Source organism: Myripristis murdjan, chromosome 3, assembly GCF_902150065.1.
Source record: "Myripristis murdjan chromosome 3, fMyrMur1.1, whole genome shotgun sequence".
Taxonomy (NCBI): Eukaryota; Metazoa; Chordata; class Actinopteri; order Holocentriformes; family Holocentridae; genus Myripristis; species Myripristis murdjan.
The window spans coordinates 17,348,365-17,367,568 of record NC_043982.1 but is presented as its reverse complement, the minus strand read 5'-3'; the positions used below and the strand labels follow the sequence as shown (position 1 = coordinate 17,367,568).

General features: G+C 38.9%; 1 protein-coding gene across 4 annotated transcripts; it reads right to left on the bottom strand.

Annotated features, from left to right (window-relative positions):
- Positions 1-325: 325 nt before the first annotated feature.
- On the bottom strand, positions 326-4,090 carry dtwd1 (DTW motif tRNA-uridine aminocarboxypropyltransferase 1). Of its 4 annotated transcripts, none has more exons than XM_030046201.1 (6): positions 3,953-4,080; positions 2,857-2,953; positions 2,426-2,755; positions 2,078-2,215; positions 815-1,103; positions 326-666 (listed from the first exon to the last, which is right to left on the bottom strand). In XM_030046201.1, exons 3-6 carry the CDS (start codon positions 2,681-2,683, stop codon positions 437-439), a joined length of 915 nt encoding a protein of 304 aa, XP_029902061.1. In that variant the 5' UTR covers positions 2,684-2,755; positions 2,857-2,953; positions 3,953-4,080; the 3' UTR covers positions 326-436. The 4 variants fall into 4 exon arrangements, with proteins under 4 accessions (XP_029902061.1, XP_029902068.1, XP_029902054.1 ...); XM_030046208.1 differs by lacking the exon at positions 3,953-4,080 and adding an exon at positions 3,806-3,823; XM_030046194.1 differs by lacking the exon at positions 2,857-2,953 and having other exon boundaries at positions 3,953-4,090.
- Between the last annotated feature and the right edge of the window lie 15,114 nt (positions 4,091-19,204).

The following is a 19,204-nucleotide window of genomic DNA, read 5'->3' as shown; positions in this document are numbered from 1 at the left end:
TAATTTCATTGAAATTGAGGGACAAATTCAAATGCATGTGCTGATATGTAAATAGAACTGTGTAAATTTGATCAATCTAAAGTGCATTTCTTTATTCTATTTCATATTGTAGCTCACTGGTAGATCAAACTTGCTATAACTGAAAACCACACTAAAAAGATTAGCAGATTGATAGGAAACAGACGGTTTTGTTAAATTTTTGGATCACCACTTACAAGCCTTTCTTGCAGCTGTAGGGTATTTATTCATGACTTTTTCTCTGTTGTTGTTGCTTGTATTAAACACACTCCATGTTTAGCTAGTTAAAATCCTTTGACACACAAGAGTCACAATATTCCTTTATGAAATCAAATCACTGTTGAAGACAGGAAATAAACTGGACATGACAGGAAGATAAATCCGCTCTTTAGCTGCAGTTCATGACAGTCATTTCCTCTCAGCATTTTCCAGCTGAAACCTTGGCTTTGGTGATGAGTGAGTGCAAGTAGGAGTAGAAGAAGAGGAGGTTATCATATTCTCCACTGTACTCCTGAGCCAGGCAAAGCTCATGGTAGTCCTTAAGGAAGTAGTAAATGGCCTCAATTGTAGCCAGGTAGGTCTCTGGCTTGCCCTTCTGATGGCGCCAGAAACATGTTTTCCTCATCTTCAGCTCCACCTGGAGCAAAGCTGGAACACAACACGTGACAGTCAGAACACACTCAGAAACACTGAGGTAATCCTAAACAGTGCTGCGGGTGAAATGAGTTTGCCCTTCATAATGACCATCACTCAGTGCTCTTGGAAAAGCTGCATGAATCCAATCTTTCATAATTACCTTGCAGTCTCTCATCTGTGATGATCCTGTTGGTCTGGTTCCATGTGCTGTCGATAAAGACCACCCTCTGGAGGGGATACACCCTTGACTCCAAGCCCTTAGCCTCATCTGGGGTCCTTGACCCCAGGTCTTCAGCAATGTGTGTGGCCCCAAGTGCTTCCTCACTTCTCCGCCTCTTTGGGTCGGGCTCATCAAGGGAGTCATGAGACTTTCTGTCAGATCTGTCATGCAAACACTGCAACATGTCTTGCACTGTAACTGACCCTGGACCAGGAAACACCAACACTGCCTGGAGAGAGCCAAATGACAGAGAAACAGTAACACAAACCAAACACAGTACGTTTTTGTGAGGAAAATGTGTATGCTCATTTAAATTGAAAAAATTTAACAGATGAAAATGCTACAAGGGAATATATATATATATATATATATATACACACTGTGTATATATATATATATATATATATATACACATAATTTTTTTTTTAAAGTGACAATTATTCAAGAAAAAGTTGTATATGGACCAAAGCTGGGGGGAAATTCTTGTGCGATGCACTGTATGTAGGAGTAGATACTGCATTGGTAAGGGAAATTTATTAATAACACATTAGACATTAATAAAAGAGTAGTTTTAATAGATTATACCTTTATGAGCTGGAATATCAAAACAAGAACTCGAACACAACTACTGCAATTAAAGAAAAAAGTAAATGAGTGAATAAAATGATGTGTTTTAGTCCTTGGAAGAGACAGAGTAGAGTCAGTTTTTATGTTGGAACTGAGTTTTTGCTTCAAATTATTAATAATTAGCCAAGATTTTCAACAGATTTCCAGCAAAGGGATGCTGCTCTGTGGTTGACATGCACACTCGGGCTCTGTTTATTTGAAGATGGCAAGATAATTTGTGGATAACTGTGCACTATTATCAACTTGACTGACCATTATACAGTGAAACTCCCTAATAAGATCAAACCAAATCCATCACACCGTCTGCTCTTTGCATACACGCTTTACTTTACGCTTACAGTGCTGAGGTACAAGATGCCCAACTTGTACAACATGAAGCAGACAAAACAAGACATCATTCGTCCCACGTAGCATTCAGCTGCTCAATAAACTTTGAGCAGACTAATGATACTTATGTGACAGTAGATGTTGCACTTTCTGAATGACGCCTCTTATCAACTGTTATTTTTATGTCAATTTAATATTTTTGTGTTTTCAGTATCAGTATAGAAAGACAAATGTCAAGGAGCAACTAACCTCATCTGTTTCAAACTCAGGTATGCAGGGGTAAGTGTATATGGTGACGTCACTGGGAGCAAGGATCTTGGCATGGATTGCCGTGCTCTTGCCGTCTGTCTCATTGGGATGCTTGATGATGTCTATCTTCACAGGAAGCTAGGCACAAAAGACAGAGATTCTGGTCAAGACATTTATATTTTAACAAGGGTTTCATTGCAGGACACAACTTTGCCAAGTTCATAAATCATAGACGGGAGACATGACTTCAGGTTTTCCACCATATAAAGACAGAACTACTACTCTGTGGCTGCAGGCTTTACTTAAAAAGAGCAATCAAGAAATCCCTTCAATCAACCTCATACTGACCTTGATTGAAGGGATTTCTTCCTGGTTGACACCAACTAATGAGCAGCATGTGTAGCAAAAGAACATCCTTGATCCTCCACATTTAGAGCACTTTAGCCTGCCCTTCTGCTGCGCTTCCTCCAGAACCTCATGCGATGCCAATCTTAGACCTTGGAGAGGTTTCTCGGCAAGCTCATGGGTGTCCGATGAATCACTGGAGACTGTTGTTTTGTCAGGGCAACTGGGATGGAGACGCTGGTCTTGGTCCAGGCTGCTCATGTCTTGCTCTTAAAATGTTGACGGACTGATGCTTGCAGAACCTCCTCAAGGAAATGGGCCAAACATGAATAGCTGAAAGGGAACGGCAACAACAAACGCGTCAATTATCAGCATATACAGACGTCCAACATGTAAATAATTTCGTAAGAGATGGCTCAAATAGTATGACAAACCAAACAGTCAAAGCTACGGTTTGTTTGAAGAGAAGCTCTGCTGCCCTTCTTGAAATTCCAGTCCTTTCTTTCAGACAGATGAGATCATTGATGGAGACTGGAAAGACGTGAGATGGTTTTCGACAGCATGGCATAAACCACAATTCAACTACATGTTACCAAGTTTTACACGGTATGTGTCTCACGTTCAATATTTAATGACAATGCACTACAGGAAAGTTACTGTAAGTATGCTGTTGACATGTTGACAAAAACAGCAGAAGACCCCCATTTACAGGGACTGATGCCAGTGTTGTTGTTACCTCAATCAACTCAAGCTTGTGTGAATGAGAGCTGAGATTTCATGTCATGAGAGGGAGTTTCATTTCTCAAGTGATAACAATAGACACCGTGCCATCTTTGAACATGCTCTCATGTCTCTTTATCACTCTCTCTGCTTCCTGTGTAACGCTAGCCCCATCCAAGCTTATTACAGTTCACTGAAACTAAACTAAAAACTAACTTAGGTGGGCAAAAACATTTTAATTAGCTGAAATAAACGTAAAAGCTACACTTTAGAAAAATACACTACCTGAAACAACATTGTGTACTTACAAAACTAACTTAAATAAAACAAAAATATGCATAAGATGCCTTTAGATTTAGTCTTTGTCATTTACAATACTACTACTGCTACTACCAATAATAATAATAATAACAATAATAATAATAATAATAATAATAATAATAATAAAGGACACATTTTTTTTTATAATAATAATAATAATAATAAAAGAATAAAAACAAGAAAGAAACGAGCAAACCCACTCTGGAAACTACAGTGAACTGAAAGCAAAATAAATAAATAAATAAAAACAAAATAAAAAATAAAAACTGATGAAAACTACAAAGCTACAACAACTCCGGCTCTATCTGACACAAGTTAAGATGTGTTTCCCCTGTTAGCTACCGTTAGCATGCCGCTTGCACGGTATCCAGTGACTTCAGCCAGCCCAGCAGTAGAAATAAATGATACATGACAGAGGTGAAAACACTGACAACAACGGCACAGTGAAGTTTAGTCTGTATGCTAGTTAACTTTCCACTCGTTACTCACGAAACAAGCACAGGAAAAGGTTTGAAGTTAGCAACATCCCAGTCTGCTACAGTAGCAGTACAGCGTGCGCGTCTTCTTCTACGCCGGAAGTGCAGCTCCCACGTGAAAGGAAAGTGATTCTGTTTTAGCTGCTTGTTGCTAAGCAACAAGCGACCAGCTCACCCACCCTGGTCCTTTTTCAACAGGAGTCGTGTCAATAACGGCTTAGTTTAGTTTATAAGAGTGTTGAAGTTACTGGGAGATATATTTACTATTTGATGTCATCTCTTCCATTTGTCCAACTGATTCGTTTCGACTTTATTTTATTGTGAAAATGCTGTTGCCGGAGCAGCTCAGAGACACACAGCGGACAGGTGAGCTGCAGCCGCTCAGGTGAGCTAGAAAGACCTAGCTAAACTGTCGAGTTGGATGAAAAATTATACAAATATATGTTTTTCTGAAGTGACGTAAAGAATGATTTGAGCATCACTGTTGTGTTGTGTTGTGTCGCCCAAAACCAAGTGAAAACTGAAACCACAAACTTGAGAGACGGACAGAATCTCAGGTGAGGTTTGAAAACCTGACTGCAGCTCATCACCTGTACGTTTTCAGTCATTTTATTGTAACATTTATTGTGAAAATCTGATTTATATTAATTAATTTTGGCCTTGGTTTTAGCCCATAACCTTATGGGGTGCCGAATGTAAAAATTCGGTCACCATATATATATATATATGGTATATATATATATATATATATACACATATATATCACCAACATATTTCGAACATTTAGCGGACTTTCCTCACATTTAGCTCATTTTTCTTTCATTTGAGACAAAAATTCATGTAAAACAGCATGTTCTCTAATTGTTAAAAAAATGTGTACACATGAAAAATAAATCTAAATATAAATGCTAAATCTAAATCTAAATGTTAAATGTAAATCTAAATGCTAAATCTAAATGTTAAATGTAAATCTAAATGTTAAATCTAAATGTTAAATGTAAATGTTAAATCTAAATCTAAATGTTAAATGTAAATCTAAATGTTAAATCTAAATGTAAATGTTAAATGTAAATCTAAATGTTAAATCTAAATGTAAATGTTAAATGTAAATCTAAATGTTAAATGTAAATCTAAATGTTAAATCTAAATATAAATGTTAAATCGGTCGCCAAGTGTAAAGCTAAATATTTAGAAATTATGCAAATTGGGCAGGTCAGCGCCCGTCGTCCACGCCCCTGGCAGTAGCCTCAGATCATGTGGCCCCGCCCACACCACCGACTGCGGCTCAGTGGGTGAGGCGAGGTGAAGAGGCAGAGACATGGCCGGTTCGCTCCCGACAGAGGAGCTCGAGAGGGCCGTTGTGGCCGTTGTGCGGGCTGCACTTCAGGGGATGATTCCACGGGTGCACTCCACACCACAAACGGTAAGTGAAGCAGTTGAATTTTAACTTATTAACTAATTCTGGACGGAGTTCCTGTTAGCTTAGTTAGCCGGCCGACAAGCTAACGTCACCGTTTGTCAGTGTGACTTGGATGCTAGCAAAGGTTATGTGATCCACAGTAAAGATTAGCTATAGCTATGTTTGAAAAACGTAACCCCAGTTAACCACAACTCAGTGGTTACCAGTAGCAACAGTGACCATGTTTCATGTCTCTCTTTCTCAAGACCCTTTTTTGGAAAAATACTTTTTATATGGACATTCTGCAACATCAGCCCATGCTAGCTTTAAACTCAGTGCGGGGTATAGCTCTGTGGCAACTTCAAGCGTTTTTTGCTGCATCACAGCCCTCGTAACGTTTCTCATTCACAAAATCGCACACCCTCCTAACCCTCCAGCTGGAGCGGCATGTCCGCTGGCTGCTACATTCAACCGGGTGGCGGCGCACACTGGCCGGCCCACCTGATGCCGGCCGGTGCCTCGGCCGGCACCACGCCCACCCGGTCAGGTCTGCCGGATCTGACAGGTGCGCTGCGCACACAGACTGCCATATATACCTTTCATCATAAATCAACTTTTGTTTATACGCAGTTGCAGCAGCACAACGGACAGACACACAGACAACATGGTTGATTATTGATTGTGTGACTCCGCCATTCGCAGGTAATCGCGCTGCGCATTAAACGAGTTTGCTTAGGGCAGGAGGAGCTACGTTAACAGGAACAGCTAACTAAGCTAACAGGAACTCCGTCCAGAATTAGTTAATAAGTTAAAATTCAACTGCTTCACTTACCGTTTGTGGTGTGGAGTGCACCCGTGGAATCATCCCCTGAAGTGCAGCCCGCACAACGGCCACAACGGCCCTCTCGAGCTCCTCTGTCGGGAGCGAACCGGCCATGTCTCTGCCTCTTCACCTCGCCTCACCCACTGAGCCGCAGTCGGTGGTGTGGGCGGGGCCACATGATCTGAGGCTACTGCCAGGGGCGTGGACGACGGGCGCTGACCTGCCCAATTTGCATAATTTCTAAATATTTAGCTTTACACTTGGCGACCGATTTAACATTTATATTTAGATTTAACATTTAGATTTACATTTAACATTTACATTTAGATTTAACATTTAGATTTACATTTAACATTTACATTTAGATTTAACATTTAGATTTACATTTAACATTTAGATTTAGATTTAACATTTACATTTAACATTTAGATTTAACATTTAGATTTACATTTAACATTTAGATTTAGCATTTAGATTTAGATTTATTTTTCATGCGTACACATTTTTTTAACAATTAGAGAACATGCTGTTTTACATGAATTTTTGTCTCAAATGAAAGAAAAATGAAAGAAAAATGAGCTAAATGTGAGGAAAGTCAGCTAAATGTTCGAAATATGTTGTCTATAAAATGGTGACCGAATTTTTACATTCGGCACCCCATATAACCTTATTGTCTGTCAAGAAAATAAAATGTAAAACATCCGAGAAAAAAAAAAAAAAAAAAAAAAAAAAACATCATGTCCAAGTCCGGTTTCAGTAACCAAATAGCCATACGCCGTGGTTTACAGCAACCGGGCTGCTTGCTTCACTCCTCACCAAAATAATGACCTAATTCAGTGTTATGTATCCCCCTTTATATCATTTGAAAATGGAAGTTTTGGCGAACATCCATAGGACTAATAATGAGGATATGACACCTGCATGCCAATAGATGACTGCATATTTTTAAAAGACTATTTATATATTATACGTCGACATTAAGGGATATGGAGTGTAGTGCGAAAGCTGTCACTGGTTATATTTCCAGACAATGCTGATTTACATAATCCATATGTGCAGGTGGTGAGGATGTGGGACTGATGGTGTTAATATCATCAGTTAATTACCATACAGTGAGATTTGAGTTGGCTTGTATCTTTTACAGTTGAAGTGTACTTACGGAATAGATATGGCTGACCAGCACAGGTACAAATGACACTGCTGGTTTGTATGTTTATGACCGAGTAGGAGTATGAGAAACGTGTGAAATTATTCTCCCTGCAAATTTGTTTGTTGTTGCGTCGGGGGTGGCGTTAGCCTTTTTCCACGCCTCTGGAACTCGCTTCCTCAGGCTCTGAGAGCTGCCCAGACAGTGGATAGCTTCAGAAAGCAGCTTAAAACACATATTTTCCGGCTAGCCTTCTTAACATAGGCCTGAGGTTACGCCTTCTCCGGGTTCGAACAGACCATACAGTGTATGGTCTGTTCGTTCTTGCTGGTGAGATAATGCACTTGCACCTTATGTTGCACTGCCTCTTATACATCGCTATGGCATTATTGTTGATGATGTTTTTGTTGTTGGTGATGTCTATGTTAATAATGATGTGACAGTCACCTGACTGTTTTTGTTTTATCTGTTTTTACTGTAAAGCACTCTGTGTATTCGTTCTGCGAAGGGTGCTATATAAATAAAATTTTACTTATTTACTTACTTACTTCAAGCCCCGTTTTTTGTATACGCAACGGTTATTAGTGCTAAAGTTTCACCAGATGGTGGCAGTAAAGGCATTGAGTTTTAAATTGGCCACTACTAGCAGGGTAGCAGAAAAAGAATACATACGATTGGACCTCCAATTAGTTTACCTATGCATTAATATCTATTAACATGTATTTTATTTATTATTGTTGGTGTTTCTTTGCACTGCCAAATGCATATTTTCTATTTTTCACCAATCTGACTTTTTTTTTCCTGCCTTCAAGTCAAGTCACATATTGATTATATATACACCAACTTAGCTGTTGTAGTTTAGCGATCCAAGGGATTCCTCTTGGGTATTCACAGCATACATACATATTTCATTTTGGTCAAATTTGATAATGTCCTCGATTACTCTCAATTCCATGATAAAATTCAAATGTGATATTTAATAAAATTTCTTTCAATAATTAGTTCTCTAATCAAGTGGAATCCTCATATTAATATCCTCTCTTTGTTCATGTAAAAATGTTTTTCACTGTGTCATTTTTAAGAAATAGCAACTTGACATCAATCAAATGCTCATTTTGCATTATCTTCAGAAAACAGTAAGAGACCTGGTACAACAACCTGTCAACACCCATAATCTCACAGATTTTTCTTGGTTAGTCTTGAACTATGGGCAGCATACATATAAAGCCACTTAAGTAGCTGGCCAGCAAGTCTTCATAGACCAAGTAGAGTTGGCCTATGAGTTAGGGGTCTACCAGAATTTCTCTCGCTGTCATTAATCTAATTTAGCTGTTGTAGACGCTGCAATGAAAAAAGGGGGGTACCATACAGTGTCCCCAACAGGTCTATGTGTGTGCAAATGATGCCTGTAATCAGAGTAAAGAGAAAAAAACAAGACAAGCCCAAGGTCTGTGCTGTTTATGTGTCCCTTTGCTAAGCACTGCTCTTTCCACATCCTAGAAACGCCCCGGCCTAACAACACCCAGGGAAATGGAACAGATTTCATCTGATTCAAAACAAAACAAAGCAAAACTGATTTTGTATAACTGGGGGTTTTGAATCTCTACAGTAACTCTCTGATAGAGAAGAGCAGAGAATGTAGAAGTTATATTTGCAGACATATTTATCCAACTGTATTGATGAAAAGAAAAAGATAATCGCTTGTTTACCATATTAAAATGAAGTAGTAGTACTATTATTAGTAGTATTATTCATCAACTATTGATGACTATGTGGATGTGATGACAACTGGTGACCAGGATAATTTTCAAAGCAGGAATCTAGCTAACACTAGCCATCTGCAGTGTTTAACTTAAAATCGTTCTGGGTACTGTCTCTACCACCTTCCCAGCTCATTGCTTGCATAACTGTTACTATAACGTCTTTGTGGATTCAGGAAGAGTGTCGGGTAAATAATTAATGGAGAGCCAACCAAACAATAAGAAGACAAAGAATAATCGAATATGCCATATTTAATCTTGAAGTTGTTGTTACACCCACAGCTAGTTAAAATATAATGCACTGACAAAAAGGCAATAGGTCTGTAGGAGCGGGACCAGCTCTCACACTTTCCTGCTGCTCTTTTTAGCAGTCTAGAAATGAGAATCAGCTTCTGCAAAACATATAATAATACTGCTAAACTATCTGCTGCAGTGGGCTTGAGTGGTGGTGGAAAAGTGCTTAAATTAATTAAGCACATAGGCCTGAGTATTAACCTGTAAGAAGTAGTGTCACCTGTCAAATCTTTGTAAATTTGCCAGTCCTGTTATTTATTGTCTTACTTGTCTTTTTGGTTGTAGGAAACAAACAAATGAATAAAAAGAATAATTAGATTAAATAATTTAAATAAAATTAAGTTGAAAGTGTTTCAGAGTTGAAACTTTTCATAAGACCCCTGCTGACCCCATAAATCAGCCCTTATTCTGTAAAGTCACCAGTGGTCCTGACTGCAGTTGTCAGATAGATAACTGTTAGTGGCTTTCCCTCTGAGATGTACTGAAATTATGAAGTTGCACAAAATGGAAACAATCAAGTAAAGAGCCAGTACCTGAAAATTGTTCTCTGATACAGTTTAGTCAATGCACACCTTTTCCATCTAGGTAGTATACAGATGATTCTGAACATTACACAAAATGGAAACGTTTTGGATCCTAAATTAGAAACATTTGCTTGGATGATGGTTTTGGTGACCCTGATGGTGTAGGCCAGTGATTCCCAACCAGGGGGGTACGCAAGCATATTGCAGGGGTACATGGAAACATTTCATAACATAACAACCTTTGGAGAGTCATCAGCACGTATGAGTGAGGGGATACTCAAGGTCTGACAAAAAGGCTCGGGGGTATACAAGACAAAAAAGGTTGGGAAACACTGGTGTAGGCTGCACCATACCTCATGTCTTCACTCGCTGGCAACCTCTGTGGCATAACTTTTTATTACATCATCAGCAATCCAGTTTTAAGATTAGAGAGGTAGAAATAAGAGATTTACACAGTTTGACACCTCTTTTGCCCTGTCTCCACCTGGTATTAAAATGTGTCTTTGGTGAGCCGATCCCAAGTGGGCAGCTCTCAGTCCGTCCATTCACACCTGGCATTAACATGCATCTCCACATGTGTCTTGCCTGCTCACTTGTGATCAGATCTCAGCTTAGTAACTGACAGCTCATTTTAATGAGCTGGTGCCACTGTTAAAAAACAAAATTCATTACCTTAATCACTGTGGCCTTATACTGATCCAGACTCTCATCCTTAGTGTGATATTTGTGCCAAAACAACAGAAGAATGCTCAGTTGACAGTGGTAAATGGAGGGTTGAAGCTCCTACTGGACGCTGTTCAGCAGAATTTCACCCAGCTGGCAGAGAAGAACCAGAAGATGAGATCCATCAAAGGTCCAACTGTGGAGAATTTTTGCAACCTGGACACGATGCAGTGTTCTCGCTGCCCATTGGGCTGGGTGGAGCATGCATGCACCTCTTTGGATAAATCTTTTATCTATCCATTCTCATCAGTTCTCATCTTTAGCCTTTTCCTTTTTTTTTTTTAATTCCACCCTGTGCTGTTTTATTCCTTTTAATGTTTTATTGTTATTTAATGTGTTTCAAATGTTCTTTTTATTGTGAAGCACTTTGAGCTGCAATTCTTGTATGAAAGGTACTATACAAATAAAGTTTTATTATTATTATTATTATTATTATTATTATTGTCTGTCTGTGCAGAAAAATTCTGTTTTATGAAACTTTTTTTCTTCATGATGCAATGTGGCAATGTGGTTCCTTCCTGAATATTTTGATTGAAAATTAAACCATGGGTTGATCAACCCAAGGTTTCAAGGATAGTTTTTCATAAAAAAAAAAAAAAATAACATTGCTTGATTTTGTACTTTTGTACTGCTTATAAAAATTGAGAGTGTTAAAGTTTTCTGATCCTAGGCTGAATGTTCTGTGACCTATGAGGAAAATCCAGCAGAGCTGCCATCGTACTTTTTTGGTTGTGAATAATCAGAAGACATGCAGCCTTTCCCAGTGGTTTCTACTGTTTCCATTTGCACAAATCTTGATGAGTCGTTGTCTAAGCAGCAGAAACTTGTCCATACAGTCACAAGCACAAACCAAAAACACAGGCAATGGTTTTGACATCAGAAAGTGTAAGTAAACAATTAGTGATCCTGATGCTCATAAGGCAAACAAATGATGCTATCTGCCTGTGATCTGGTGAATAATTTGAACATTGTTCATTCCATGCTGAATGAACTGCTGGAAAAAGCTCACAGAAAAGGGTAGGTAAAAAGTCAGCCTGTTACAGATGCTCTCTGCATTATTCCAGAACAGTAGATACATAATTACATATGCTTCAACTGATGGAAGAAACATGTCATATTACCAATACTGAATGTTTTGTTTACAGGGTGAGAAACTGCACAAGCAACAGAAATTATGTATTGAGGTCGGTGTAATGATAAATGACGATAAAACACACAGTGGCTGATGGTGATGACAACAACAACAAAAACAATACTAATAATAGTAATAAAACTAGAAGATGAAAGAATAAGAAGAGAGTGAATACTTCTACTTACCTACCTTCTAACAATTATGATATTTCCCCCTAGAACTACAACTATACAGGATTTACTGAGGTACAGAGCTGTGACACTGCTTGTCCTTTTGAAATTTACAGTGTCTCAGATGCCCAGCACGTCACTGTATGTCCATTAATGATCACACATATTAATTTGTTGTGCAATCAATTTGTACAGGTGTAGGAAGAGGAAGACCTTTGTAATCTTGATCAATGAAATTCTGTTGTTTACCAAGTTTTTCATAAGCAAAAAGTGTTGGCAAATTAGCTTGGATAAAGATGATTATTTTTCACTGTAGTGTTGTAACTGATATGGCAATTATCCAGTTTTTACCTGTTTGTTACTGGTTGCTTATAACTTATTTTCCTGTTTTCAAGAACATGGTGTTTCCTAAAAGTGAAGCTGAGGGGGGCAGCAGAGCAGCAGTGATTTGTTCAACGCCGTGTTTCCCTCATTACAAGGGAACTTTCTGGGACGCTCTGCAACCAGTCATCCTCATCTGAGAAGCATGCAGCCATTTAACTCCTGTTGTATTAACAAAGTCCAAGTTTCACAGGTGACATTTCTCAAAAACTGAAAAGACAAAAACAAAAAAGGGTAAATAAGGGCCAAGGTAAAATACTAATAATCTTGTTCAAAGCTAGATGTATTTGGTGTGATATGAAACAGGCTTGTTATGTCAAATTTCAGATACCTGAGCTGTCACACTTTTTACAAAACAGATAATCACATGCATACTTGCATGGCAAGCACATGTGTATTGAATGAGACCTTTCAGTGTGGGTGATATTTGATTCCAAACACACATTTGAAATCTGCAGTATGTATACTATGTGTCAGGTTGCTTTAAGAATCACGGCAATGAAACACAATTCATTAATCATATTCATCAAACTGCTCCTATAGATCCTTCTTGAAAAAGGTGTTTCTTAAAATCTGGAAACACTTCTCTCTTCTCTCTGTGGCCATGTTTAAAGATACTCTCTGGTTCTGGTTCTTCCTTCCCTCAACTCTGTTCTAAGTTAGCAATCAAAAATATTTGGCATTAAATTGGCAAGTGGCTAGGTGCAAACAGTTTTGGCTGCCATCTTCAGTCCCTAAATTGAGGTATGTAGCAGGACTATCAGGAACAGGATCCATACATAAGACTGTGTCAGATATGAACTCATTGAATATTTCTGCCTAATCTCATGGCTGAAATTTGTCTTCTCTCTTTTCTCTTGCATGTAATATGGCAGAAAAGGAAAATAAACTGTTTGATCACATTGCAAGAGTGTATTTCGCTGTTGATGACACTCCAGGAGGATTTAAAAGACAATCTTTTGGAGGTGCATTATTTTTAATATGTGTTCTATGATGTGACATACTCTAATAGAGCCATTTGTCAGAATATTTCAAATATGTTTTTTTTTCAGTATATTTATACACACTGTTTGCTCTTAGAGCTTTTTTCCTTGAGTCAAAGGAGTGACAGGGTGATGACTTCAGGAGATAGATAGCAGAGAAAATCACCATCTGGATGTCAGGTAACCACACACTGATTATGCTTACTTGCAGTGTATCTCAGACAGGCACTGATTTCCATGTTTGGAATGTGTTAAGAATGAGGTTTTGAGCAATTACATGTTTTGCTTTTCAGGTATGAAGCCCATACTGTTTTCTTGGCAGAGTTGGAACTTGAGTTGGCAGGTTAGAGCAGAAGGAGGAGGTGAAGATGCTGCGAAGGACCCTGATAATGGTACGACATATTCACTACATATTGGATAAGGCTGTGTTTGCATCTATACATGTATATGTTTATCCATGTGTGCATATGTTTGTATGTGTGAGTTAGTGTGCAGGGTTGAACAGTGGTTGGCTGCATTTAATACTAAATGCTTGTTGTCAAGGAAGACTGATATGAAGGAAGCCACTTCCTCTCAGATTGGCCAAGCACTTGTCTGATTTTGAGGATGTAACCCTTCACTGTGGGCAAACTGAGTAAAAGTGCCACTTCTTCGAGGTGGGGAAGTTCAGGATCAGCAAGGAGAAAACCATTACCAAATCTGAAGATAAAATGTGTTTGGCTTGACTTCCATGTGTGATATAATGAAGCATCTCCATGTTGTGAATGTAAAACTGTGTAAGAACGGAGGCATAATCAACTGACTGAGAATCTGCCTGCCCACAAAACAAAAGTTAAATTAAGCATTTAGAGGAGAGCCAAATGTAACCAGTGAAATTTCCTCACTGTACCACCTATCAGTCAGTGCTGGAGTGGGACATGTACACATGTTGAAGACATTCAAAGCAGAACTGAGCCAACCTGCTGATTTTCATACTCATTAATCCAGTTTTGAAATTTCAAATCCATTTGCAGGTGATGTGGAGTGTGCCAGAATAAGGTGTTTAGCACAGAATGAATTTCAGTGAGATTTTTTTTTTTTTTTTTTTGCCAGTTTCCTGTCAGATATAGTACCACCACTGCACCAGGTGGGCTGTATGTGGTGGGACATTTGGGATGATGGTGAGGGCCCACAACTGACAGCGGTCTTCAAACAATATTAGAACATAAGGTTAATGCCTTTTTATTTAGCCATTAATGACCATGAACAAATCAATGTATTAATGTAAGGCATTACTGGGATATTTTATTTTCAATGTAGTAATAAAAAACACTGCTTTCTGTCTTTTTTTCTTGTTTATGGCTTTACCCTCCAAGGTATGTCACATGACGGCAATCACAGTCAGCAACTGAAAAAAAAAATCAGGATATCAAAAAACAAAACAAAAGACAGGTTATTGGAAGGCAGTATGTCAACCAGTTTTTCCAAAAGAAAATGTGGGTTATTAGTCGCTGGGGAGTAGTAAACCTGTTAACATTTAGCTGCTAATGTTATTTCCATACTGGCTTAACGTTGCCTTCACATAGAACAGTCTGAGAGTGTTTACGTTTTGGTAACTGAAATGTAATTAGCAGGCCATAGCCAGGCGAACTTTCAGCAAACTATTCATACTAAGTCAGTTGTCCTGATGCTAGATCCAACAAAAGCAGCATCCTCTGCAGCTGTGTGTCCCACTGAACACAGGGAACAGGCAAACTCCCTTGAGAAGGTGAGCAGAGCACAATGACCATACTTTACATGTACAAAATTTCCAGTTTTTGCCCTTATTCCGGAAAAGCCCATATTCCTACTACGCTGTTTATAGCTAATGAAAATGAATATTATACTAATATCCCTGTTTACATGCAGCCATGCATCCCCTGATTAATGTGCTTTTTTTTTTTTTTTTTCAAACAGCAGTCATGTTGGATAGGATTTTCCAAAGTTTTCTGCCAGTGGCGGACTTGTTCAACTGTGCAAACACAGCGTCACTCTTTCATTTGTTCAACCACCTTCAACCACAGAGTGTGTTTCTGCTTCTGACCAGAAATGTGGGCTTTTCTTGTGTGAATGCATCACTGACCCAGCCTTGCAAACCACTGGCCTGCTGGTTTGTTTACAAAGCACAGAGCTGACCGTAAACAGGCAAACCCCAACACATATTCTGAATGCACTGTGTACATATCCAAAGAATATTCCTAAAACCCGAATTATATCGGTATATTGCACCTATCTCAGAAAATGCTACATTCAGAAAAGGGTCTTGTTGGGAATATCCAAATGGAATATATTCCGAAAATTGTCATGTTTTCTTTTTTGTGAATGAGTGAATGAATTGATGGATAGATAGATAGATAGTGGGGTGTAACAAGGCTTTTGGTTCAGTGCGTATTATATCAACACTTGCGCTACCTGCTATCACTGCACAGGCATTCCCAACTGATTCAATCAGGGCAAAAGAAATCACCACTGCCAGTGTTACATTTATAGCCACGGATATGAGAGCCAACTCTATTGTGGAGAACGCAGGTTTTCACAACATGCTGAGTGTCATTGAGCCCCAGTACACTGATCCTTCACCAGCCCATTTCAGCCAGACCGTAATTCCTGCTTTGGACAAGAAAAAAAAAAAAAAAAAAGATAGAGAATGAATTGTCTAAAGCAGGAGCTGTTGGTCTGCCTGCAGACGGCTGAACGTCAAGGGCTCCACAAAGCCAGCTAACTGTAACAGCACATGACCTTACCGCTGAATGGGAAGTCACTGTCATAGTCATCATCATCCTCATCATCAAATAGATCAAACTTTATAATATGTTGTTTTTGCTAAGAAGATACCCCAGAAGATGGACTAAATATAGCTCTATCATTGTGCAAACTAAAGAAAGATCATACTTAATTATGTTTTCATTCATTGAATTTTTTAAAAATCTATGAAATTTCTCTGGCATTTAGACGTTTTTGCTGTATCAAAAATGTAACAAATTGTGACACCTCTATGTTGTATTGAACCAAACCGTGAAGTTTGTGAACCATTACACCCCTAATCAACAGATAGATAGATAGATAGATAGATCATTAAAAGCTTGATAATAGGTTGATTGGGGTCTGGATGCATGATTATAGCTATACAGGGTTGGGGGTACTAGGGCCCAAAGTGCAATAACTTCATGAGACCCAAAATCTCTGGCTGTGCCCCTGGCGCCGTCCTCAGGCCACCTGGCTCCAATTCTTTTCCACGGTGATGATCAACAAATCATCCCACAGGACCCACCAGACAGACCCATTTTCTCCATTCGGAGTGTGAGTTTACTCCAAGGATTGATAATGTTCCATCAAAATGGTGTCCAATGGTATTGGATCACTAATTTCCATTCACAACCACCGTCATGTCATAACTGGATATGTGAGATGGGCAGCTATGTTGTTTGGAGTCCGTTGTGGTTTTAGAGTTTAGCTGAAGTGGTTGTAATGAGCCAACAACATCATCTGCCGTGGCTTCAATTTGACGGTGTGTGCTAAGCGGTCATGGAACTGTTAAGCCATCTTTCAAGTCTGCGCTGTTTGAGATGTTTATTTATTATGTTGCTTTTGTTCTTTTTATTTTACAGAAATTCCACCCCCCCCCAAAAAATTTACATGTGATTAAATATAGTTGGGGACGTGTTTGCTGGCTTTCACAACTGTCAGCCTGTGGATTCTCATGCTATTTATTTTCTTTTGCACTCATAACTGATTTTCTCTTTGCGTGGTTTTAATTTTCTGTCAGGGAATGTGTGAAATTGCAGTGAGTTGTTGGAGGTCTGGGCTTCCCGTCCCTGTTTTGCAATGATGTGGTGTTCTGGGGGTTCCGTGCTAAGGCTGCAAACACAGAATTCCCCAGGTTGCATAACTGCAGATTTCCTCTGGGGAAATGAAGGTTCACGGCCCTGAAATGTATCAAGTTCAGCTGCAAACCCCCCTCCTCGCACTAACCCCGAGACCACCTCTCCACCTCCCACATGACTCTCCCTGTCCTTGCCTCCCTGTTCATCTTCGCCTCCTTTACTTTCTCATCCATCTATCTCCTCTCTCTTAGTCTCACTCTGCCTTTTCCTGCAGTGTTCACTTCACTCTGATGTCCACTACCAGAGTCACACTCCCTCCAACCTTCTTTTCTGACTTTGGCCTTGGTCTGCACATAACGTTAATAACGTAGGACACGTGGTTCTGTGTGGCCATGTTTTCATACAAATGTACTGCTGTTGTTCTCAGCTGAATACTTATAAGTCATACCTCGCTTAACTTTTCTAAGTGGAGGGATTTGCTTCCAGTCATCTTTCACATCCGGAGCTCCAGCAAGCCCTATTACTGCTTCTTTCAACTATGGAAGTGTAGATTAGAGGTGAACAGATGTAATCTACAATCTTGCCTCAGACAAATTTTATTTTTGCCGGAGTATATTACACTTTTGCTTCTGTACTTAAAGCAAGATAATGTTTTTTCTTTCTACAATATTGGCCTACACATTTGACCTGAGTAGTAACTAAATCCCTTAGGCAATTATCTAGTTCTTTATAATAATTAATTTAGACAAGCTGTTTAGTTTTAAATAATTCACTTGCTCAAGTTAAATGACAAAATTATAAGGCAATATTTTTGACTCTTAAAGAGATTGTATTATTACTGGCATGAAAAAAGATAAATATCATTTCTCCATGCGATAACTCTAATGCAAAACAGCTGAAATGAAAGATGCCAGGGTAGTTTACATTTCCCAGAGATTTGTATAAAAATGAATTGTGATTTCAGGAGCATTTTATTCAACAAAAAACGTGGGTCTTTGAATACCTCACAAGCATGGATTATATTTCTGACATGCCCACGTCATGTCTGTTTCCCTGGAAGTTGGTCTATGACTATTCTTTCTCGCTCCTGTTGGCTGCAGCCTCTCTCCGTCCTGCTGGGAATACACAGCCTTGAGTCTGAAATGTGTTTACATTTTGAGCATGTTACAAATTATCTGCTAAGACTAACTTTGCGTGACTTGGCAGAAGCCTTCACCTTGCTCAGATGTTGTTTGGGTCAAACGTATTTCAGGGGTTTGCTCTCTCAATTTGACTGTCTTTATCTGACAGGGTTTCTCCAAGCCAGATGTGAACCCAAGCAAAAGGTAAAGTTCTGTGTGCGTGCACGAGTGAATGTGTGTGTGTGTGTATGTGTGTGTGTGTGTGTGTGTGTGTGTGTGTGCGCGGACGTGTGTGTGGCAGCCTGCCAATATGTCTGCAATACTGGGCTTCACTACAGGACTCCAATTTCGCTCAGTGCAATATAAACTTATGAGGGAATTATTACAACATTTGTCCATGTTGACATATTTTTTATCTGTGCAGCATAAATTAATAGATTTATCTTGGAATTATTTGGCATTACTATATGTCAGTGTTCCTTATCAGATTGAATGATGCTATTCATGCATATCTTGTGTCTAAGATTGTCCAAGGACACTAAACTTTTTTGTTATGTGTATTTAATGTTCCCAAAGATCAAGTCAACAGATTTACTTATCTTGTCATTTAGTTACATAAGCCGGGAAATGGACCGCTTAATATCTCCAGAGGACTCTGGTAATATCGAAATTTGGAACACTTATAGCTTCTCAATGTGTAAGACGTTTTCTGCTCTCCATTAAAGGCTTATTGTTAGATTTAGAGGCTGAATGGCTCTCTTATTTTATCAAAAGATATTAAGAGGTTTCAGCTGGGGTTAATGCTGAACCAATCATTTTCTATTAAGATGAAAATCCCAGTTAGTGCCACGTTGTGTAAACTGTATTCAGTTTTGTCCACTGTAGTGTTGTATTATCATATATTGCTTTAGTAATCAGGCCCAATCAAACCTGATGATGATTACGATTATGCAATGAGCTGTGACT

Excerpts from the sequence above, each read along its gene's own strand:
- dtwd1 (XM_030046194.1), bottom strand. The coding sequence starts at position 2,683 with ATGAGCAGCCTGGACCAAGACCAGCGTCTCCATCCCAGTTGCCCTGAC. Across the intron at positions 2,216-2,425 it reads AAGAAATCCCTTCAATCAAG|CTTCCTGTGAAGATAGACAT; the intron begins GTCAGTATGAGG and ends TTTTGTGCCTAG. Across the intron at positions 1,104-2,077 it reads CTGAGTTTGAAACAGATGAG|GCAGTGTTGGTGTTTCCTGG; the intron begins GTTAGTTGCTCC and ends GGCTCTCTCCAG.